General features: G+C 47.1%; 2 protein-coding genes and 1 non-coding gene across 7 annotated transcripts in view; all 3 read right to left on the reverse strand.

Annotated features, from left to right (window-relative positions):
- Window positions 1-5,399: 5,399 nt before the first annotated feature.
- On the reverse strand, window positions 5,400-19,338 carry YWHAH (tyrosine 3-monooxygenase/tryptophan 5-monooxygenase activation protein eta). Its single transcript, XM_007975548.3, has 2 exons — window positions 19,034-19,338; window positions 5,400-6,865 (listed from the first exon to the last, which is right to left on the reverse strand). The coding sequence occupies exons 1-2, from the start codon at window positions 19,118-19,120 to the stop codon at window positions 6,212-6,214; spliced, it is 741 nt and encodes a 246-aa protein (XP_007973739.1). The 5' UTR covers window positions 19,121-19,338; the 3' UTR covers window positions 5,400-6,211.
- DEPDC5 (DEP domain containing 5, GATOR1 subcomplex subunit) overlaps window positions 6,762-24,804 on the reverse strand; it is a 205,490-nt gene continuing 187,447 nt past the window's right edge. For all 5 annotated transcript variants that reach the window (XR_012089476.1, XR_012089475.1, XR_012089474.1 and 2 more), the window contains one exon: window positions 6,762-6,865. The gene's annotated coding sequence lies outside the window, so the exon portion shown is untranslated. The remainder of the gene's footprint in view (window positions 6,866-24,804) is intronic.
- Window positions 9,791-9,893, reverse strand: LOC119627457 (small nucleolar RNA U13). The gene has a single exon (XR_005243649.1). It is a non-coding gene; the product is annotated as a small nucleolar RNA U13 (small nucleolar RNA).

Raw genomic sequence — 24,804 nt, forward strand, 5'->3', positions numbered from 1 at the left:
TGATTGAACAAAGGCTGGCTGTCAAGAAAGAAAGAGGTCTTACCAAGGAAGACCTGGAGTGGCAGGCTTTCAGCCCCTGTCTAAAGACAACATGACATCATGAAAAGTATGTTGAAGCCCTTCGCAAAGACATGCTCTACCACTCCTCAGCTATGTGACCATAGAAAGTCACTTTTTCTCTCTGAGCTGCTAAAGTGGAGCTATGATCTAATTCACAAGATTATTAGGTTGAACTTTAAAATGTAGGCTGGGCACTGGCTGGGTGCGGTGGCTCACACCTCTAATCCCAGTACTTTGGGAGGCCGAGGCGGGGGGATCACCTGAGGTCAGGAGTTCGAGACCAGCCTGACCAACATGGAGAAACCCTGTCTCTACTAAAAATACAAAATTAGCTGGGCATGGTGGCACATACCTGTAATCCCAGCTATTCAGGAGGCTGAGGCAGGAGAATCGCTTGAACCTGGGAGGCGGAGGTTGCAGTGAGCCAAGATCGTGCCTCTACACTCCAGCCTGGGCAACAGAGCGAGACTCTGTCTCCAAAAAAAAAAAAAAAAGGGCTGGGTGCAGTGGTTTATGCCTGTAATCCCAACACTTTAGGAGGCTGAAGCAGGAGGATCACTTGAGGTGAGGAGTTCAAGACCAGACTGGCCAACATGGTGAAACCCTGTCTACTAAAAACATAAAAATTAGCCGGGTGTGGTGCCATGCACCTATAGTCCCAGCTACTCAGGAAGCTGAGGCCGGAGAATCGCTTGAACCTGGGAGGTAGAGGCTGCAGTGAGCTGAGAGTGTGCCACTGCACTCTAGCCTGGGCGACAGAGTGAAACTCTGTCTCAAAAATAAAATAAAAATGTATATAAAGCTTCACTTAGCCGGGTGACTGACTCGCCCACAAAAGACAGCAAATGTTATTCCCCTCCCCTTCCTGGTACAGAATGGCATGGGAGTAGAACTTTGGGAAATGAACTTGACAATACATTCCCTCGGGTTTGTTTGTTTGCTTGAGACAGGGTCTCCCTCTGTCACCCAGGCTGGAGTACAGTGGTGCAATTAGGGCTCACTGCAGCCTCAACCTCCCAGGACCAAGCAATCCTCCCACCTCAGCCTCCCAAATAGCTGAGACTACAGGCATGCAACAACACAGCCAGCTAAATTTTTGTAATTTTAGTAGAGATGGGGTTTTACTGTGCTGCCCATGCTGGCCTCAAACTCCTGAACTCAAGCAATCCTCCTCCCACTTCGGCCTCCAAAAGTGCTGGGATTACAGGTGTGAATCACCATGCCAGGCCTGTTATAACGTTTCTAGGACTCCTTTTCTCTAGTTGGGGATCAAAATATCCATGGTGTAGTGGAAAGAACCTTAAAGTAAGACAGTCTGTTTCAGTCTCAACCTTGCCTCTTACTAGCTATGTACCTTACATCACCTAATACCTGGTTTCCTCATCTGTTAACAATATTAACATTCCTAACTTCCAAGGCTGCTGTAAAGATTCAGACCATTGGGCCGGGCACGGTGGCTCAAGTCTGTAATCCCAGCACTTTGGGAGGCCGAGACGGGCGGATCACGAGGTCAGGAGATCGAGACTATCCTGGCTAACACGGTGAAACCCCGTCTCTACTAAAAAATACAAAAAACTAGCTGGGCGAGGTGGCGGGCGTCTGTAGTCCCAGGTACTCCGGAGGCTGAGGCAGGAGAATGGCGTGAACCCAGGAGGCAGAGCTTGCAGTGAGCTGAGATCCGGCCACTGCACTCCAGCCTGGGCAAGAGAGCCAGACTCTGCCTCAAAAAAAAAAAAAAAAAAAAAAAAAGATTCAGACCATGCACCTGAAGTGCCCAGAACACAGTGTTTGTGATGGTAATTTTTATTAGCCAGTCTAATGACTGGGTTTTAAAATGAAAGATGACGTGTCACACCCAGCTCTGAATTATAGTGTTTGCGCTTGTCTGATAGTTACATCTCCTAAGATGAGGACCCTCTCAGTCTCTGCATGGCAGACAGACTGTAAGGGTATATGGGAGGAAGGTATGGAGGGCCTGATGGCCCACGTACAGCCTATTTAATCTTACAGAGTCAAGCGGAATCCTAGCTCCCTGATCCCGAATGATTTAAGACAGCTAAGCATTTACTCAACAATAGCTTCATTATCAAGAATCCTACGCCTTCCCCCAACTCAAAGAAATGGACTTTTGAGCAGGGTTTGAGTAGCTGCTGGAAATCTGAAGCAACAGCAACAATAATTTTTTTTGGCGGGTGACAGAGTTTTTGCTCTCGTTGCCCAGGTTGGAGTGCAATGGCGCAATCTCGGTTCACCACAACCTCCGCCTCCCGGGTTTAAGTGATTCTCCTGCCTCAGCCTCCTGAGTAGCTGGGATTACAGGCAGGCGCCTGCACGCCTGGCTAATTTGTATTTTTAGTAGAGACGGGGGTTTCTCCATGTTGGTCAGGCTGGTCTCGAACTCCCCATCCTCAGGTGATCTGCCCACCTCGGACTCCCAAACTGCTAGGATTACAGGCGTGAGCCACCGCGCCTGGCCAGCAACAATAAATTTAAACATCCCTTTTCAAGTATAATTTCTCCCATTCTAAGTGAAAACATTAAAAACACTGAAAGTGTCCTCAGAGTGGGATGGTGTCGTATTCATTTTCTTTCTAGTCTCAACCCAAAGAGCATGGCAGTTAAGAGAACCAGGGAGGATCTGAATGCTACTCCAGATGCACCAATTTTGCCATGACCTAGAAAGCTATTTCATTTCTCTGGACTTTAGTTTCTCGTGCTGTAACATTGCGATGACCCCTTCTTAACTATTTGGGAAAGTTATCTTGACAAGTGTTAAAACGTTTTAAGTAGAACTGGGGGGGGGGGGGAAACCATGCAGCAGTGAAGACTTCCAGGCTTATGCCACATGTAATTTATAGCTCCCTCTGAGGTCCTCTCGAAGAGCCTCATTTATTATTTATGTGGCTGACATCTTTTTTTCTTTTTTTGAACCGAGTCTCATTCTGTTGCCCAGGCTGGAGTGCAGTGGCACAATCTCGGCTCCCTGCAACCTCCGCCTCCTGGGTTCAAGTGATTCTCCTGCCTCAGCCTCCCTCGTAGCTGGGATTACAGGTGCCAGCCACCATGCCCAGCTAATTTTTGTATTTTTAGCAGAGACGGGGTTTCACCATGTTCATCAAACTGGTCTCGAACTCCTAATCTCAAGTGATCCACCCACCTCAGCCTCCCAAAGTACTGGGATTACAGGCATAAGCCACTGCACTCAGCCTATGTGGCTAATATTAATCATGCATGTCCATACTTCCCCATACCTCATTCCCAAATAAGGTGCCTAACACACCAAGAACTTAAGAGTTAATTTTAAACATATAACCCAAATCCTACGCTTAAAAAACAAGGGAGCTGAACCTCAAAGGTGGCATGACTTGCCAAGGTTCCCCAGGCCCCCCAGAGGGCCGTTAAAATTCTGAATAAATCTTAGGTGGAAGCTGTCCTCTGTAGCTTACCAGCTGTATAAATTCTAAAGATCCACAACCTTTACGCTTTAGCTTCCTCATCTGTGAAGTGGGACGAAACCTTTCAGAAGACAGCTGTGAAATGTAAACGTAAATGCTTTAGCAACTGCAAAGGACATTTCAAATGTAAAAGCGACCGACTGGACATGGTGGCTCATGCCTGTAATCCCAGCACTTTGGGAGTCTGAGGTGGGAGGATCACTTGAGGTCAGGAGTTCAAGACCAGCCTGGCCAACATGGTGAAACCCCATCTCCACAAAAATACCAAAATTAGCCAGGCATGACAGCGGGTGCCTATAATCCCAGCTACTCAGAAGGCTGAGGCAGGAGACTTGCTTGAACCTGGGAGGCACAGAGTGAGCTGAGATTGTGCCATTGCATTCCAGCCTGGGTGACAAGAGACTCCTATCTCAAACAAAAAAAAAATGTAAGAGCAATTCTTTGTGTGTGTATACGTGTGTGTGTGAGAGGAGAGAGAGAGACACAAACACACAAGGTCTTGCTATCTCCCAGGCTGGGGTACAGTGGCACAATCACGGCTCACTGCAGCATGGACCTCCTGGACTCCATCCTCCTACCTCATCTTCCCAGGCAGCTGAGACTACAGGCGCACACCACCATGGTCCGGCAACCTTTTGTCTACATGTTTACCAAAACCAAGTGTCTTAGCCATGTAAAGCTTGTTGACTTTCAAATACCTGACCTACTAACTGAAGTGAAACTCAATAACCACTTTATCTTAAAATTAGGTCAACTTGAAACAGGCTTCCTGAGCAGTGTTCATCGGCACATGGGGGGCTCATACTCTACTTCAGAATAAGAAAATAGGTTAAACTTACATGCTTACAAGTTATGTGCTCCACAAAATCAAGGACAGAGATTGTGTCATGGCCATTTCCATCAGTCTAATGCCAAACTTTAGTCAAGGAGGTGTTGAAGGCTGGGCACGGTGGCTCACGTTTGTAACCCCAGCACTTTGGGAGGCCAAGGTGGGCAGATCACATGAAGTCAGGAGTTTAAGAGCAGCCTGGCCAACATTGAAAACCCCATCTCTACTAAAAATGTAAAAATTAGCCTGGTGTGGTGGTGGGCGCCTGAAATCCCACCTACTCAGGAAGCTGAGCCATGAGAGAATGGCTGGAACCTGGGAGGTGGAGGCTGCGGTGAACTGAGATCATGCCACTGCACTCCAGCCTGGATGACACAGCGAGACTCCGTCTCAAAAAAACAAACAGAAAAAGGTGTTTAAGGGTTCTGTGTTATGAACCAACTTACCTAACAAACATGTTCATTCCTAGGTGCCACTCTGGAGGTGATAAAAATCGTGAGACACAGGAAACCACCTCACTCAAGAACAGTCGGCCAGTGATGCCAAATCTCAAGAGACACCTTGGGGGCAAGCAAGTGTTTAAGGGGTAGGTTAGGCTTTTTCTTTTAACTCAGTGAGGTTTGCTTTTCTAACCATTTAACAATAATCACTAAAGATTTCAGGGATGCAAGTTGTGCCGCTAATATTTTATGACATTAAGAAAATTTGAGGACATGTATAAGCTCAGTATTTACCTTCAGCGGTAAATATACTGTCAAGTTAAACAGAGACCACAACCTTTCAGAGGTGCTATACTGTGGAAGACTGCATTTTGTTCTGTGAGGCTCATTAAAAAGTACCAGTTATCAGGACAATTGATCAGAGCTGGGTTCACAGAAAACTACTTAAAATCTATGAATCCTATGTATACGTTGCAAAATATGTAATGAAATCAGAGGGCAGGAAAACTTGGATAAAGTACTACAAATGCTTCCATGTTTGAGAGATTCAAACCACAATTTGTGACTGGTTAAACAGTACCTTGAGAGGGGAAAAATCAAGACCATACACAGAGATAATATCCCCAAAGCAGCATTTATTTACCCATTGAATTCCAAAACATTTATTTTAGAAGTCTGGCATTTCATAATCACCCATCTTGATTGACATGGGCTGACACACATGGCGCTGTCAGGATACACAAGGACAATAGCCAAGAGTTACAAAAAATAAATCCATGATTCTTAAACAATCGCAACCAAAAAAAAAAAAAAAGTTACAAGTATCAAAACTTTTAGATGCATTGCATTGAAAAGAAGGTTTGTGCACGTCATAATTTAAAGAGGCAAAAACAAGGCGCTACTGAAACCTCACGTTAAACAGTTTATTATAAAGCTGATGGAAAGGAGCAAGTTGTCTCTCTGTATCAGCTTCCCTTAACAGTTTTCCATTAGGTGAAGAAAGAGGTGGGAGGGGTGAATTCATTTTTGCATGCACAAGATGTACTGCTTAACGAAACACTATCAGCTTGTTTTAAATGGATCTTTTAAACATCAACTGTAGCCTGTGTTGGCTAATTCTTTCTAATCTCCCCCATTACTTTCGCCTAGATTTCCCATACATCAACAGGCATAGTAAAATGCCTCATCAGAACACACTTCTCCACACAATTCAAAAAGGGAGCTCCTGTGGGCTCAAAGCAACCATCAGTCCAGCAATGCCCATGATTTATCTGAAACTGCTTCCCAAGAGACAGGAGTGCAGATCTGAGTAGCTGTGCTGCCAATACAGATAGGTTTAGCACTAGATATTTAGTGATTGTGGCAAGGAAGAATCGGTGATGATGGGGGTGGTGGGTGAAGGAAGGGCCAGGGGACCTGAAGGATCTTCAGTTGCCTTCTCCTGCTTCTTCATCCTGCTGGTCGCTCGTCCAGAGGGTGAGGTTGTCTCGCAGCAACTGCATGATGAGCGTGGAGTCCTTATAGGAATCCTCGTTTAGTGTGTCCAGCTCAGCTATGGCATCATCGAAGGCTTGTTTGGCTAAGAGGCAGGCTTGCTCGGGTGCATTCTGGATCTCATAGTAGAACACGGAGAAGTTGAGGGCCAGGCCCAGCCGGATGGGGTGTGTGGGCTGCATCTGCTCTTTGCTGATTTCAAAGGCTTCCTTGTAGGCAGCTTCAGAAGCTTCGACCACACTGTTTTTCTTCTCCCCAGAAGCGACCTCTGCTAAGTAGCGGTAGTAATCACCTTTCATTTTCAGGTAAAACACCTTGCTCTCATACTGGAAATCATTGCAGTTCTTGATCAGGAACTTGTCAAGCAGAGACAGAACATCATTGCAAACTGTCTCCAGCTCCTTCTCAATCTTCTCCCGGTAAGCTTTCACTTTCTCCAATTTCTTTTCGTTTCCATCAGCCATGGTTTTCTGCTCAATGCTGCTAATGACCCTCCAGGAAGATCGCCTGGCACCAACCACATTCTTGTAGGCCACAGAGAGGAGATTTCGATCTTCATTGGAGAGAGGTTCATTCAGCTCTGTCACCTGCAAAACCCCAAGAAGATAAACATTGAAAGGAAAATCTGAAACTCTTGGCAACAAGCCTTCCCTTCAACATAATCAACAATCCTTCTCAAGAACAGGATTATAAACAAGTCAGTCACTCTGGAGAATAAAAACCACCCATGGACAAAACCAATATAGACATGAATCCTATGTGAAGAAAAGACTGTAGTCTAATAGAAGAGATAAATACTTGGCACCCAAAACAGAAAATCCTAGGGGCTTGAGAAATTCATAAATGAGGTCTCATAAGATGTTACTTTCATGTTGGTACAGGAATGGGACTAAGGATAATTATGAAAAGGTTGTGGCCGGGCGCGGTGGCTCAAGCCTGTAATCCCAGCACTTTGGGAGGCCGAGACGGGCGGATCACGAGGTCAGAAGATCGAGACCATCCTGGCTAACACGGTGAAACCCCGTCTCTACTAAAACTACAAAAAAAAAAACTAGCCGGGCGAGGTGGCGGGCGCCTGTAGTCCCAGCTACTCGGGAGGCTGAGGCAGGAGAATGGCATGAACCCGGGAGGCGGAGCTTGCAGTGAGCTGAGATCCGGCCACTGCACTCCAGCCTGGGCGACACAGCAAGACTCTGTCTCAAAAAAAAAAAAAAAAAAAAAGAAAAAGAAAAGGTTGTACAGCAGCAGTACACAATGAAGAAAACCTCAAGCTTCAGCCACTCTGCAAAAGATACTCTGAACAGGCCGGGCGCGGTGGCTTATGCCTGTAATCTCAGCACTTCGGGAGGCCAAGGCGGGCAGATCATGAGGTCAACAGATCGATACCATCCTGGCCAACATGGTGAAACCCCATCTCTACTAAAGATAAAAAAATTAGCCAGGCGTGGTGGGGTGCACTTGTAGTCCCAGCTACTTGGGAGGCTAAGGCAGGAGAATCGCTTGAACCCAGAGGTTGCAGCGAGCCAAGATTGCGCCACTGCACTCCAGCCTAGCAACAGAGTGAGCCTCTGTCTCAAAAAAGAAAAAAAAACAAACAAACAAACTCAGAACAGTAAGATCATGCGGTCCCTTTGTCAGATGTTCAAAGACGACAGACTGGAAGTGTTCCAGACTCTGCTTCCAGCTTTACATTCTGGAAAGAACCAACTACACCTCAAATACACATTAACAGGTGGTGGGGCTCCACAGATCAGATGAACATCACACAGATCCAGTGGCCAGAGCTTCACCCTGTGTGGCCACACATGGAACCCTGACTGATACTCCCAGCCCTCTCCCAAACCAAAATGAAGAAGAATTCATTAGTGACATGAAAGTGCCCCCAGCTCCAGGTGAAAAGAAGCACAGCTACTCAGCAGCAAATTGTACTCTGACCTACCTCACAGGAAACTCTCTGGTCATCAAGGATGGAAGCATCAATTACTTTAAGTGGGAGAGTTAAATTTCACAAGCTTTAACTTCCCTTCGTTCTCCCTGATGCCAGCTACAAGTGAACTAGCTATGCAGTTAGTAGGAAGAGCATTATTAGACTTTGCAGTGGGTTGAACTGTGTCCCCCGCCAAAAGATATGCTGAAGTTCTGACCCCAGGCACCTGTGACTGTGACCTTATTTGGAAATAGGGTCTTTGCAGATGTAATTAGTTAAGATGAAGTCATACTGGATATTAGGGTGTGCCCTAAGTGCAATTACAGGTGTCCTTATAAGGATAGTGAGATTTGGACAAACACACACACAGGAAGAATGCCATGTGACAGTGGAGGCAAAGACTGGAGTGATGCATCTACAAGCCAAGGAACACCAAGGGTTGCCAGAAGTCACCAGAAGCTGGGACAGTGCCTAGGAAGGATTCTTCCCTAGAGCCTTCAGAGGGAATGTGGCCTGCCTACACCCCACTTTCAAACTTCTAGCGTCCAGAACTACAAGAGAATAAATTTATTATTTTAAGCTATCCAGTTTGTCGTACTAGGTTCAGCAACCCCTAGGAAACTGTTTATAACAGAGTTTCCTAACAGAGTTCCTAATAGAGTTGGTCTGGGCCCAAGCACAGAAAATGACTTGCTAAATTGACCTAGGACATTTCACAAGCCCTTAAAAAAGATGGTGTGTCGTCTATAAAGTAGAGGGATTCCTTAGTATGACCTACTGGTAAAGGTCTTTAATTTTAACACTGAAAAAAAAAAAGGAAAGCAAAGCATTTAGGAAACCATAAAACACTAAACAAAAAAGGTATTACTTAAACCAATCTGTAAGGACAGAACCTCCAATAGAGGGAAAAAGCCAAGTTCAATGGGGAAAGTTATCAATAGCATATTCAAATAGACACACTTAAAATGAATTGAGAAGACTGAGCAGTGGAGTATCAGAAATCCTGAACAATGATGGTTTATTTGGGGAATTAGTGGTTCAAGGATATAAGTAGCAAGTGTAATCATTATTACATGTAAAAATCAGAAACCTTGTGCCAAGTTCTTACAAAGTAAAACAAGCAATTGTCTGAGTCCTCCCTACCCCTAAGCCCCAGACACAATAAAAATACCAGCTCACTCTTAATTTCTCCATTTCCCTGTCCCCAAAACCCCTACTCTTCTGCTACAAACACAGGATTAAGTCTCTCCTTTGCCTACCCATCAACCAAATCCCACTTCTTTCTTCAGTGTGGTCTTTGGCTAACAGCTATCCTTACCATTCCCAGGGGTGCCGCCTCCACTCCAGTCAAGCCAGGGTTCTCATTATTCATCCTCACATATTCATCAGTGGTCTCCATACCTCTCACTGTGATTTGCTCCAGTCTACCATGAATCTAAAATCAATGTTCCCTTTAAATCACGTTGAACACCTATAACCCGACTAGTTTCCTCCTCTAGTAAGTGCCTTTAAACACTTACATACATTTTCTTATGGAAAATAAGAGACTTTGTAAATATTTAATAACTTAGTCTTTTTCTCCCCACATCAGAGGGTCATGTGTCTACGTTGTAACAAGATTTGAGGGTGGCACATCTCACACATGCATGTCAAAATCCAATCATCACACTTATGAACTACAAAAAGATGAATAACTATTAGTCTTTTAAGGGAGCAACACTTCTAAATCAAAATTCCATCCCAAATATTCTGATAAATTTCAGAATGCTTGAATCCTCTAGAATGACTTGCATTTCTAGAGCAACATTTAATAAAGCATGAGACAACAACAGAATTTGGAGAGCTCCTTTGATCTTGTAGTAATTAAATCCAACTAAGGCCATTTGGCATTAAAATGCAAATAATATCCATAAGGAGTCACAATATACTTCCTCCTGTGACTAACAAAACTGCTTCTGTGAAACTGGCAAAGATACACCAAGGTAACTTCCCAAAGTATGTCATTTAAAGAGAGTGCATATCTGAAATACACGTATGTATGAGTGCTTGCATAACACAAAAGGCAGTATAATTATTAAACCCAAGACATCTGGAGTTTAGTCTGAGCTAGCTATGTGACCTTAAACAAATCACAACCTTTTTGGACATCAAAGGTAAAATAAGCAGGATTAGCCCAAATGATCTCCAAGGCCTCCTTCAGCTCCAACATTCCATGATTTCATTTTTCCTGTGCACCAATAAAAGGTGTGGCACAGCATGATGAAGTTGATCCTACTAACGTGAAGTTTGGGTGTTATCTGTAAGAATATTCTTTCTCCCTCAGGAACGAACTGCCAAAAAGGCTACTGGGCAGTATTTATGACACCTTCACAAGAAAAATCATTTACTGGGAGTAGTAGTGTTTATGTAACAATCATCTGGTTGCCTGCCAGTCTGAATGAATCACTGTCAGCATTAGCTGAGGGTGACTAACATATCTCAGCAAGCAAGTATTGTTCCTCATACCCCAGCCAGGGCCTAACTAGGAAATAACTGGGTATATTTAAATACAGTATTTTTTAATACTCCTGGGTTATAATTCAGTTGACAAAAGGAAACAAGAAATGAAGATGGCTTACTACTTGAACAGATAACTAAAGAAAACTGAGTTTTTCCCAGACTGGAAAATTATAGACCCATGTAAAATCAGATGGTCCATTAAAACAAAAAGATTTATAGCCAATCTTGATAGATGATACTTAGAACCAGTTCCCAACACTTCAAATACCAAAATACAGGCGCCAGGAGAACTAATGAAAAGTTCAGTCATAAACTGTACTAAGAGAGGCAAACACTGGGTGGCAACACAGAGTAATGGATGCTCTCCAGGTCCCAACCATGCCACCTAAGACCAGCTGCAAAACCTAATGAAATGATCTATTGCATCTCTACAAATCAGGAACATGAAGCAAAAACAAGACATACAATTTTAGAGACAGGCCTAGACAATAGTTTTCAGCCTTCTTTCCACTCTTTAACACCAGGATTACGACAGTCATTTCTGCCACATGGCACCTTCCCTCAGTGTAGCCACACTGGGCACTGAGTCTTCAACTGGCCACAAACCAGGGGGTTTGCCACCTCTGCTCACAGCCTCTCTGCTTTCTAGGTGTCCTGACTGCCTTCCCACCCTCTGTAATCCTACTTACACCCTTCCTGAATGACAAACTTAAACTGATGGGCTCTTCCCATGCACAAAGGCCCTCCTCTCCATTTATTTTAAGGACTGGACTCCCTGCCAGCTAGTTTTACTAAAGTCCTGACCAAACAGCCTGTGGCTACACCTAGTCCCCACCCCAGGGCACTCATTTCACATATTCTCTGCTCCAGGACTACCCAACATTGCTAAATGTCAAAAATGACCTGGCCTGCTGATCATTCGCTTATCTTCCTATGACACTATTCGTTTACCCAAAAACCCCTACGGGCCTCCTCCCACTACTCACAAGGCAAAGAACTATGTGTGTGTGAGTAAAAACAGATCCACCGCCAAAAATAGTACGGGGACTATTGAGGAAAATTTAAAGTTCTTAATCTTGGAAACACCCAACATCAAAAGTAACACTGAGCAAACAAAATGCCACCCCCAAGCTGCCAGGCCATAGCTGCCTAAGTTAGGGGTAATGTCACCTCACTCAAACATGCTGCCATCCTTCACAGCTCCACATATGCTATGGGCTCATCCTTTATAGTTACCCACATCTACATCAACCGGCTTGCTTTTGATATGAATAAGTAAATGATTCTCATGATTAAGTAAACATAACCACATCATAAAATCTTTAAGCTTCTTTGGAAGAAGTATGTGTGTATGTGTGTGTGTTAAAAGTGAGCTTGAGGAGCCGGGCATGGTGGCTCACACCTGTAATCCCAGCACTTTGGGAGGCCAAGGCAGGTGGATCACTTGAGGCCAGGGAGCGCGACACCAACCCAGTCAGCATAGAGAAACCCCGTCTCTACTAAAAATACAAAAATTAGCCAGGCAAGGTGGCGTGCGCCTGTAATCCCAGCTACTTGGGTGGGACATGACAATCGCTTGAACCTGGGAGGTGGAGGTTGCAGTGAGCCAAGATTGTGCCACTGCACTCCAGCTTGGAGGACAGAGCAAGACACTGTCTCAAAAAAAAAAAAAAAAAAAAAAAAGTGAGTTAGAGGGATGAAAACTTGCTGAGCTCTTTCCCAAGTTTATGCTTAGGAAGTGAGGATCTTGCCTGGTCTGGCCCCAAACTGGCAAGATATCCACCAACAGACCAAGTCTATGGGCCACTGTGCAAGAACATCGCCAGCCAGGGTCAGGCTGAGCCCCTTATCCTCATCAGGATGAGGCTGCAATTCTGTAACGCTACTATAGGCTAAACTTCAAGCTCAGAGCAGGCAAGTTCAGGTAAGTTACATCCACTCTAAGCTAAATTTTAGTCAAATAAAACAGCTGCCCTAGTATAGTCAAGAGACTGCCTTTGCCTTGCTTTTGACATAATTGAACATTTTCATGGGGATTGGCAAGGATTAAATACAACAGCATCTGAATGGCATTACTGCACGCTACTGTCCCTAGAGGCATCAGAATTGAAAGCTTCAGAAGCTGTGCCAGGTTCGGATCATTGGAAGTGCCAACACTCACCACCGCAGAAAGGAATACCACTGCAGCCAGGAGTAGGGTGGGAGGAGCACCAAAATGCTGGGGCAGAAGACAAGCTGCCTCCACTTGGGACACTAGGAGGAATTTTACCAGCAACCTAGAGACAGAAATTTTGGGGCCTGCATAAAAATATACTAAAGGGTGCAGGGAGAAAAATACATTAAAGGCAATATGGAGAAACAACTGGTGTCAAGAATATGAAATAGGCCGGGCGCGGTGGCTCAAGCCTGTAATCCCAGCACTTTGGGAGGCCGAGACGGGAGGATCACAAGGTCAGGAGATCGAGACCATCCTGGCTAACACAGTGAAACCCCGTCTCTCCTAAAAAATACAAAAAACTAGCCGGGCGAGGTGGCAGGCGCCTGTAGTCCCAGCTACTCGGGAGGCTGAGGCAGGAGAATGGCGTAAACCAGGGAGGCGGAGCTTGCAGTGAGCTGAGATCCGGCCACTGCACTCCAGCCTGGACGACAGAGCCAGACTCCGTCTCAAAAAAAAAAACAAAAAAAATATGGAATAATTTCTTAAAATACCCCGAATAAAATATAACATAGTCCTGCACATCTTAACTCAGGAGAAACTCAAATTCAATACTTTGTTAAGGAAAAAAAAAAAAAAAAAAAAAAAAAGGCCGGGCGCAAAGGCTCACGCCTGTAATCCCAGCACTTTGGGAGGCCGAGGCAGGCGGATCACAAGGTCAGGAGATCGAGACCATCCTGGCTAACATGGTGAAATCCCGTCTCTACTAAAAAATACAGAAGGCCGGGCGAGGTGGCTCAGGCCCGTAATCTCAGCACTTTGGGAGGCCGAGGCGGGCGGATCACTAAGTCAGGAGATCGAGACCATTCTGGCTAACATGGTGAAACCCCATCTCTACTAAAAATACAAAAAATTAGCTGGGCATTGTGGTGGGCTCCTGTAGTCCCAGCAACTCGGGAGGCTGAGGCAGAATGGCATGAACCCAGGAGGCGGAGCTTGCAGTGAGCCAAGATCTCGCCACTGCACTCCAGCCTGGTCAACAAGAGCAAAACTCTGTCTCCAAAAAAAAAAAAAGTAAAATAAGTTCTATAAACTTGCTAAATGTAACACACATTTAAAAAAAAAAAAAAAAAAAAAAAAAAAACAAGGCCGGGCGCAGTGGCTCACGCCTGTAATCCCAGCACTTTGGGAGGCCGAGAGGGGTGGATCACAAGGTCAGGAGATCAAGACCATCCTGGCTAACACGGTGGAAACCTTGTCTCTACTAAAAAAATACAAAAATTAGCTGGGCGCAGTGGCGGGCGCCTGTAGTCCCAGCTACACGGGAGGCTGAGGCAGGACAATGGCGTGAACCTGGGAGGCGGAGCTTGCAATGAGTGGAGATCGCGCCACTGCACTCCAGCCTGGGCCACAGAGCAAGACTCCGTCTCAAAAAAAAGAAAAAAAAAATTTGGGGTACCCTCTCCAAAACCATATTTCTGGAAAAGTGGGACACTGTAGTCTGTCACTAATATAAAATCCCAGACAAAGACCAACTAAAGAAAATCCCCAGCTCACGCCTGTAATCCCAGCACTTTGGGAGGCCGAGGCAGGTGGATCATGAGGTCAGGAGATCGAGACCATCCTGACTAACACGGTGAAACCCCGTCTCCACTAAAACTACAAAAACTTAGCCAGGCATGGTGGCGGGCACCTGTAGTCCCAGCTACTCGGGAGGCTGAGGCAGGACAGTGGTGTGAACCCGGGAAGCGGAGGTTGCAGTGAGCTGAGATCCCACCACCGCACTCCAGCCTGGGCGACAGAGCAAGACTCCGTCTCAAAAAAAAAACACACAAAAAAAATCCCCATCAAAGAAAATACGTTTTCGGTTTAAGGGAGTCAGTTCTGGCTTGTGGAAGTTCTTCTGGGGATAATTCAGGGACCCAAACCCACATGGGGACCACAGTTCCTACTTCAGAGCAAGAAAGCCATGTAAGCTGGTGGCCCACCTGAAAGACCCTTTAAATTCAAACTATTACAATTCCAGGGCCTTCTTCCCTCCTCCAAGACAATTACATTTTAAATGCCTAGTTAGTGGGAAACATAGCTCCCTAGTTTTTACATATTTCAAACTATAGTATCAATGTGGCTCTAAGATTTCATACTCATTGGGTGTGGTAGCTCACTCCTGTAATCCTAGCACTTTGATAGGCTGAGGCAGGAGGATTGCTTGAGACCAGGAGTTTGAAACCAACCTGGACACCATATAGAGACCTGTCTATACAACTTAAAAATTAGCTGGGCATGGTGGCATGCATCTGTAGTCATAGCTGCTCAGGAGGATCACTTGAGCCCAGGAGCTCAAGGCTACAGCAAGTTATGATAGTCCCACGACTGCACTCCAACCTGGGCGACAGAATGAGACCATCTCTTTAAAAAAAAAACAAAAAACCATACTAATCACAATTTTGGTACACCTCAAAATCCTCCTACTGTGACACTGATCTGTCTCACCTGGGGCAGTCAGCTGTGCACTTGTACACAGCACCTGCTCATTTCCCCACTTCCCAGAATCTCACAGCTGTTGCAACAACAGCCTTTTGCCAGTGGTTGGGGCAAGTGCCCTTCCTCTCCCACTCCTGTTTCCTTAAACTAAGTAGTTTTGTTTCCTGCACTTAAGATTTCTATATATATATTCTGCAAGTACTTCAAATGTGTTTCTCCCCGTTTTCTGTCAACACTGTAATCAACTGATTTATCAGTGTTAAAACACCATGCTATTCCAGTAATTTTTACATTTGATAACTTCACAATTACCACCTATGTTTTAATATAAAATAGATTACTTGGCCGGGCGCGGTGGCTCACGCCTGTAATCCCTGCACTTTGGGAGGCCGAGGCGGGCGGATCACAAGGTCAGGAGATCGAGACCATCCTGGCTAACATGGTGAAACACCGTCTCTACTAAAATACAAAAAGTTAGCCGGGCGCGGTGGCGGGCGCCTGTAGTCCCAGCTACTCCGGAGGCTGAGGCAGGAGAATGGCGCGAACCCGGGAGGCGGAGCTTGCAGTGAGCCGAGATGGTGCCACTGCACTCCAGCCTGGGCGACAGAGTGAAGACTCCGCCTCAAAAAAAAAAAAAAATAGATTACTTAGGGCCATAAGACATGATGAAATTATGTCTATGAAATATCCACCAGAAATCTATCTGGTTATTTTCCCTCTTTCCTTAAATCACTTAGTTTTTCGGACTAACATTTAATCCCACTTTATATGTTTATTTCAGTTATCAAACGGTACTTACAGAGACTACAAATTGGGTAAGGTCATTCAAAGCCTAGCCTAGAAAGGACTTAGGTTCTACAATCTTTCACAATGTTTCTTCCCACTATTATACTCTATGCAAGCTGGTAGGTATAAGATAAAGAGAGCTTGAAGATACTCCTTTATGCTTCACTTCAGAAACATTTCTTGCTTCTTCAAATTATGGAGAGAAGCAGGGAAGAGAAGTTCTCAACAGGTTTGAGGCAAGACCATTGTTTCCAATATGCACGATTTTTCTTCAAGCTTACCAACACTGTCCTCCAGGTGACGCTGGTAGAATAAGGAACATCAATCATTACAGGAAGGCAATATTATCAGGTGAGCATTTTAATTGTGAAGGAAACAGAAAGCAAGTTAGAAGACCGAAGGCAAAACTGACTTGTTAATAACATCACTAGTTTTATACTTCAGAGGACCTAAAGCCAAGATTAAGTTTCAAGGTTACAGAGTGGTGGCATCAGAATATATCCTCAACACAGGTGTCCTGCTCCATCCTCCCTACAACAGGCTACTTACCTCCACAGCTCTGAACAAAGCCCAGGTAAACCCAGAGGGTTACTGAAATTTACACCTTTTCCAAAAGAGATTAATAAAATAGAGACTGAGTCATCCCAGTAACATTAAGAATTTAATCTACAAACACCAATTTAGCAGGGAAAGTGACTCCTGCCAGTCCTTTCCAACATATTATTTTTCTTTTAAAGAAAATATCTATAAGCACAATATATTACATTTAGATGATGGAGGAGAAATGGTTTATCACAATTCTGAGATGGCAGAAATAAAGCTTGGATTGACTCTTCAATGCTGGCTGGCTTTTCCAACTCATTATTTCAAATATAGATATTATAGATTCCTTTGGTTTACAAAAGGCTACCTTAACCCTCCAGAGAAGATCTGTGGACACTAGTAGCTAGCTGCAGGAAAGCATTTTACAAGCCTACTAGAAAGCCAGTCTTTTTCTCTACTCAAACTAGATTTTGTTCTGGTAACATCTCTCCATTCTTGCCTTTTTCCCCCATTTCAAGTTGCCTCAGGTTTCTGATTGTTCCAGAACGCACCTTCTAGCCACTTTTCCTTCACCTCCATTCCCCTTCCTTTAAACCTTGTCCCTTTCTTTTCACCACATTTATTTCCCAAAGGGCTCCTAACACTGCAGTCTTTACGTCTCACTTAGAGGGTGAGCAACCACTTCATGAAAATGTGTGGCGAGGCCTCAGCCTGCATAATCCCAGCACCACTCAGTAACTGGGGAGGAGAGTTTTAAGTGTGACCTGCTGTGGACAGAGGCAGCTTTATCCCAAAGAAAATTAAGGTTCAGGATCCCTTCCAAGGAAATGCATTCAGTCAGTCCCATTTTTGTACAATATGCAAAAATTACATTTTAGATTTTCTTTTAAAGGACCCCCTGAATTACATGAAGTTCAGCCTCCAGACCTAGACGGTCCCCCGGTTTGGAAGAAAACCTCCTGCCTCACCAAAACAGCATGCTAATAGTGCTGAAGTCAAGATCACCAACAAATCAACATACGGGCAACAGTGTTGCTGGTCTCCAAACACACCCAGTTGTGTGTAACAAGGACACCACAGGAAAGGCAACTCTTCAAGTACCTTTCTTACCTGAACAATCCTAAATACTAGCCCCAACTACATATTTCGACTGACATTAACGTCAAAAGCCTTCAAATGAGCTTTCCAAATGACTTAAGATTTTAGGAAGCCTTTGTATTTGCAGTTTTTTCGGAACTCTCTCCAAAAGGCCAGCAAAGGATACATTCACTATAGTCATGGGCAGTAATTCTCAGACTTAAGCCAGCTAAAAATCGCCTGTGAGAGCTGGTTACAATGCAGATGTGAGTCTCACCCCCGAATTTCTGCATCTATAGGTCTAAGGCGGGGTTCAAGGGGCTCCTCCCAGGTCTCAGGAGGTTGTACACTGAACATAGCAGGATGGTGGCCGCAGTTGTAGTTCTATCACTGTGTGACCTTGACACAGTGAGAGGAAATACTCATTTAGAGAAAACGTAAAATAACGTGAAGAGAGAGTGAGATGATAACCGGAACTCAGAAATGCAGGTGGTGTGTGACCCACGGTATTTTGCTAGGGTGTGGCTGGGCACGACTCCTCCACCGGAGAAGAAGCTGCAGAATCGATTTATGAGGGTCTCAGGAATGCAAAGGCACACAGATTCGTCTCACCTAGAAGTCACGTTTCATTTTAATCTCCAGGCAGACAGCGCAGCAGCAAACCTGGGGCTGTGATGGGCCCCACACCCTCCGCCCCCTCTCCCGCCCTCGTCCACGCCTAGACTGCAGGAAAGGGGTCTTCGCACACAAAGCCAGACCCCCAGGAGTGGGAAGATGAAACCAGAACAATTCGAACAAGCAGAGCAAAACAGATCGGAATTACAGACTTCAGGTCGTAGCAGAGAAAACCAGCTGAGACAGGGCGCCACTCACTAGGTGATTCTTTATTCCAAGTTGGGGAACGGAGGAAGACGAGAGGGGGAGCCCCCGGGTCCGGTGACACGCTCTAGGAGGAGGAATGCGGCTCCTTCACGTCCCCTAAGGCACCCTTTGCCCCCGCCCGGGATCCGAACTAAGATGTGGCGACCCCGGCCCGCCCGCCCCCAAGGGGGCTGCCTCCGCGACCCCGAGCTGCACCCTCCCGGATCCCCCACCCCGGGCCCAGCCTCAGGAAGTGGCGGGGCGCCCAGCGGGAGCGGGAAGCGCGGGCTAAGGGCGGGCGGCCACGCCCAGCCGGGTCGTGGGGTCGCCCATGGCCGGAGGGGAACGCCGCCCGCGGCCATCCCCGTCCCTCCCTAACGCCAGGCCTCCCCGGCCAGCCGCCCGGGCTCCCGGCGCGCTCACCGCCTTCATGGCGGAGGCCATGTCGTCGTAGCGCTCCGCCTGCTCGGCCAGCCGCGCCCGCTGCAGCAGCTGCTCCCGGTCCCCCATGTCGCTCGCGGCTTGGCCTCGCTTCGCGCCTCACACCGCAGGCTAGCTTGCCCGCCCGCCGGTCAGTCCGCTCCCCGTTCGCTGCGGAGGCCGCCGCCGCGCACGCGCACTGGCTCGCCGGCCGACCCGGAGGCTGCAGGCTGCAGGCAGCGCCGCCGCTCGCGCCCTCTCGCTGGCTCGCCCCGCGCGCTGTGGCTCGCGCCGCGGACACCGCCGAGGGAGGAGAGGCGGTCGCGCTGGGGGATGGGAGGACGAGACCACGCCTGCGCAGTAAGAGTGGCCAGGCCGGGCGGCGGGGAGCGGCGGGAGTGGGAGGGGGGAAGGGCGGGCCGGCCCTAACGGTCTATTTCAAGGTGACGTCACCTACTATAAATAGCCACCGCCGCCGCCGCCCAGCTTGAAAGCCGCGCAGGCGCTCTGCGAGTGCTGCATTTTACCGCCGCAGAGATGGAGGTGGAGAAGGGAAAGCCAGGCAGGAGACTGGGGAGCCAGAGGAGGGGGCGCGGTGATGGCGGCTGCACGGGCAGTGCATTGTCATAGCGCCACCCTGAAACGCACCACTTCAACCACGTTAGCGATCTGGCTTGAGAAGGGCCCCAAAAGCAAGCAAACCTACCCGCGGAGAAGCCGGGAGGCCGCGTGCCCCAAGGGGCGGGTCAGCCCAGCCCCGCCCCGCCCCAGCCGTCCCGCCCGCCCCGAGCCCTGCCGGTCCGTGGGTTCTGCTAGGCCACACCCTGTGCTTGGGTCTGCACTGGTCCGGGCAGAATCGAGTCCGACCCTCGGGGACGGCCCCACCACACACACAGACACATGCAGTCGCACACATCCTGAGACATAGCCTTGGGCAGGCTTGTGCCTTCCACCAGAGGAGGGGACTGGATGACCAGGCCGAGACAAGTAATATTCAGGACACATTAGGAGCCAGCCCAGGGCTAGTCCCGTAGGAGCATTCTCCTCTTTAATCCTCACTACCCAGCCCACGTGGACACAGCTGGTCTCCCCATATTTAAAATGTGGAACCTGAGGGAAAGCAAGGTTAGTGACTTGCTCAAGTTTACACAGCCTGTTAAGTGGTGGGGCCAGGATCTGAGTCCAAACCCAGGCTGGACTTCCTCTTGTGGCAAAGAGCTGGGGTGGCCTAACTGGCTGGTCACTGAGCCCCTCCCAATCCTGGCTGGCATTGGATACTGAGGGTTCCTTGTGCCAGGCCCTGGGCTGGGCTGCCCTACAAGCTAGGAATATAATGCTTAAAACAGGGCCCCAACTGACTTCCAACATGCCAAAGGCAGTGTAGGAGAAGGGGCCTTGGGCTCGCTGAGAATTTACTGAGCATCTCAGCCCGCAGGCATAAGCTGGATCTTGGAGTAGAGTCGGGAAAGAGATTAAGGCCTGGGGTACAGCATGGGCAAAGGCTTGGCAGTGACCTGGGAGATGGTGAGAAGAGAGGCCTAACAATGGGAAGTGAGGTTGGGTAAAACAAGATTACAGAGTGTTTTAAATGCCAGGTGGAAGATTTGAGGCTTCATCCTTAGGTAATTGAGAAGCCATATTTCAGGCCTGGAATCTTGCTCTAGAGAGTAAGATGTGTTTGAAAGGAGAAGGGAGGGAACTGGAGACTAGGCCTTTTCTGGACTTGTTTTCCATCTGGAGAATTAGACTTAACTGTTTCAAGGACTAAAGAATAGATATCCACATGCTGGAATGTCAGAGCTGGCAGGACCCTTAGAATCACCCCTATCTAACCCCTTGTCCTGAATAAGCGGAAACTGAGGTCTGAGGGAAAGGAGGGGCTGGCCCTAGTTTGCACAGCGAGTGACCAGAGCTGGGGCCTCCATACCAGGTCTCTTACCTCCCAGGCCTTCCTCTTCCTGCTGTGATGTTAAAACGATCACACTTTTGGGGGCCCATGAAACAGGATTTGAATGTGGGCCTGGGAGGAGGCCCCCACCCCAGGCTTCACCATGCTTTGAAGAGTCACCTTTGCTGTTGGAATCAAGGTTAACAAACCAGTCTGATCTTTCCCCTAGTGAATATATTTAAAGAGCATTCTAGATAGTAATGAATCATCCACTCCACCCCCCAGAAGGATGGGGTCCCAGTGAGAGGTGGGAGGAGGGCCAGGCCTGGATGGGGGCACCTTCTCAGTTCCTTCTAGCTCTTAGAGGGCTTAGAGCCCTTCCAGCTTTTCTGATCAGGTTGGACTAAGGTTGATTTCAAAACAGTGAAAATTAGGTAGAGCTGGAACATTCTAAATAATTGATTTCTGACATGTGTAAATGACACTCTGGTTCTCCCATGAAGCTTTTCTTCTCACCAAACTTCCCCATCTCCTCTTCCTCACTTCCTACCCACCCATCAGCTCAGTGTGCTCTGGCCCTGTCCCCACTCCTCCAGTGTGGCCACCAGAGCCCTCCTTGTTGTCAAAGCCAAGGACGCTTCATAGTGCCCACCTCCCCAGCCCTCTTGGCTGGACTGGGCATGACTGCTCACCCTTCCTTGACCGGCTCTCCCAGCTTCCCTTCTGCTGCTCCAGCCATTACTCTTCTATTTGCTATGTGGGCTTGTCTTCTAGTCTACCCGGAAATACTAGGGTTCCTCAGGGCTTTGTCCCGAGCCCTCTTCACACACTGCCTTATCCTTGGTGACCCCATCCTCATGCACTCTAAGGAACCATCTACCACGTTGCTAGCACCAAGCAAGGTGCTTTGCAGAACTGGGCATTTTTTTTTCCCTCAAGATACCCCTGTAAGGCTGGTCCGATTTCCTTTCCTGTTTTTTTGTTTGCTTGCTTTTCTTTTGTTTTGTTTTAAGATAGAGTCTCACCCAGTCACCCAGGCTGGAGTGCAATAGTGCTCTCTTGGCTCACTGCAACCTCTGCCTCCCAGGTTCAAGTGATCCTCCTGCCTCAGCCTCCCAAGTAGCTGGGGCTACAAGGCGCACACCACCACGCCCAGCTAATTTTTTCAGAGAAAATTATTTAAACTGTTATGCTTCATCTGTTAAATGTATTTTTTAGTCTTTTTTTTTTTCTTTTTTTCCCTGAGAGATAGAGTCTAGCTCTGTTGCCCAGACTGGAGTGCCGTGGCACAATCTTGCCTCACTGCAATCTCTGCCTCCCGGGTTCAAGCAATTCTCCTGCCTCAGCCTCCCGGGTAGCTAGGACTGCAGGCATGCACCACCACACCCAGCTAATTTTTTTGTGTGTGTGTTTTTTTTTTTGAGACAGAGTCTCACTCTGTCACCCAGGCTGGAGTGCAGTGGCGCGATCTCCGCTCTCTGCAAGCTCTGCCGCCTCCTGGGTTCACGCCATTCTCCTGCCTCAGCCTCCCTAGAAGCTGGGACTACAGGCGCCCGCCACCACGCCCGGCTAATTTTTTTGTATTTTTAGTAGAGATGGGGTTTCACCGTGTTCGCCAGGATGGTCTCGATCTCCTGACCTCATGATCCGCCTGCCTCGGCCTCCCAATGTGCTGGGATTACAGGCGTGAGCCACTGCGCCCGGCCTTGTGTGTATTTTTAATAGAAACAAGATTTCACCATGTTGGCCAGGCTGGTGTCTTAACTCCTGACCTCAAATGTTCCTCCTGCCTCAGCCTCCCAATGTGCTGGGATTATAAGCGTGAGCCACTGCGCCCAGCCAATTTCTTTAATTTGTTTAATAGAGCTAGGGTTTCGCCATGTTGCCCATGCTGGTCTTGAACTCCTGAGCTCAAGCTATCCACCCACCTCGGCTTCCCAAGTGCTGGCACTATAGGCGTGAGCCACTGAGCTCGGCCTCCTTTCCCATTTTACAGAGAAGGAAACTGACACAGAGCTGTTCCATGGTTTGAACAAAGTCACACAGCTGGGAATGGGCAAAGCAAGGATTCAAACTCAGGTCCATCAGACGCCCAAGTCTGAGGGTCTCACACTGCCCCCTGATGTCAGCTGAGAAGAGCTCAAAGTGTGACTCCCCTGTTGGGGTCACTCAGATTATACAAAGAATACATAAGCCTCCCACCGAGCGTCCCACACACTCTTACCAGCACCCATCTTCTTTGCCCTTAGGAGAGAGTTGCTAACGCCCAAGAGCCTCATCAGTAAAAACCAGGGTCACCACCTGGGACAGGTCACCTATTCCTAAGGCTATACCTCCTGTCGATAAACAGGGCCTTTGAACAACTTCAAAGAGCACCTGAGTGAGCTGAGGGAGGTCAGTGGTTAATGTCAAACACACTTTGTTGCCTCAGGGCTCAGAGCAGGTCCCCACTAGAGGAGCCAAGTCTGTGTCTTCTCCTAGTGCAGGGTATCACTCGGGGAACAGAACAAAATCCCCCTGGGTTCCTGAAAACACGTGTGTGGTGTGATTTGAGAAAGAACATGGTTCTTGTCTTGGGTTCAAATCCTACTCTGCCAGTGCACCAGCTGAGTACCCTCAGGCAAGTCACTTGTAAAAAGGGATCAATAGCCTGGCACAGTGGCTCATGCCTATAATCCCAGAGCTTTGGGAAGCTGAGGTGGCAGGATCACATAAGGCCAAGAGTTCAAAACCAGCCTGGGCAACATAGCAAGACCCCAGTTCTACAAAAAACAAAAACAAAATACACACACACACACACACACACACATATACACACACATATATATATGCTTACATATATAATATAATATACTTTTATATATTATATATTTTTATATATTATATATGATATGACCCCAGTATCCTTTTGCTGACACAAAATTTCACCCCCTGTGTCTTAACTAAGAGCATCCTGAGCGCAGAGATTTCAGGATCATCTAGAGCCTTTCACCCCCTTTCAAAGCCCGCCTTGGAAGCAAACCAACACCCAAGGCAGCTTTTGGCCTTAAGAAGTGTGAAATGTCCTGTATATATTATATATCATAATTCATATATTATGATATATTTATATCATATATAAACATATATCATATATATTATTTATATCATATATAAATATATTTATATAACATGTATGTGTATATATATTTTATATATATAAAAAACCCCATATATATATATATATATATATATATATATATATATATATGGGGGTTTTTTTGTTTTTTTTTTTAATGGAGTTTCTCTCTGTCACCCAGGCTGGAGGGCAGTGGCATGATCTCGTCTCACTGCAACCTCTGCCTTCCAGGTTCATCAAGCAGTTCTCCTGCTTTGGCCTCCCAAGTAGTTGGGACTACAAAAAATATTTGTAAAAAAGAAAAACTTAGGCCGGGCACAGTGACTCATGTCTGTAATCCCAGCACTTCGGGAGGCCGAGGCGGGCAGATCATGAGGTCAAGAGATCAAGACCATCCTGGCCAACATGGTGAAACCCTGTCTCTACTAAAAATACAAAAAATTAGCTGAGCGTGGTGGTGGGCGCCTGTAGTCCCAGCTACTTGGGAGGCTGAGGCAGAAGAATCACTTGAACCCGGGAGGCAGAGGTTGCAGTGAGCCGAGATCGCGCCACTGCACTCCAGCCTGGCGACAGAATGAGACTCCGTCAAAAAAAATAAAAGAAAGAAAAACTGGCCAGCCGCAGTGGCTCATGCCTGTAATCCCAACCCTTTGGGAGGCCAAGGCGGACAGATCACCTGAGGTCAGGAGTTTGAGACCACCTTGGCCGACATGGCAAAACCCTGTCTCTACTAAAAATACAAAAATTGACAGGGTGTGTTGGCATGTG

The sequence above is a fragment of the Chlorocebus sabaeus genome, chromosome 19, assembly GCF_047675955.1.
Source record: "Chlorocebus sabaeus isolate Y175 chromosome 19, mChlSab1.0.hap1, whole genome shotgun sequence".
Lineage (NCBI taxonomy): Eukaryota > Metazoa > Chordata > Mammalia > Primates > Cercopithecidae > Chlorocebus > Chlorocebus sabaeus.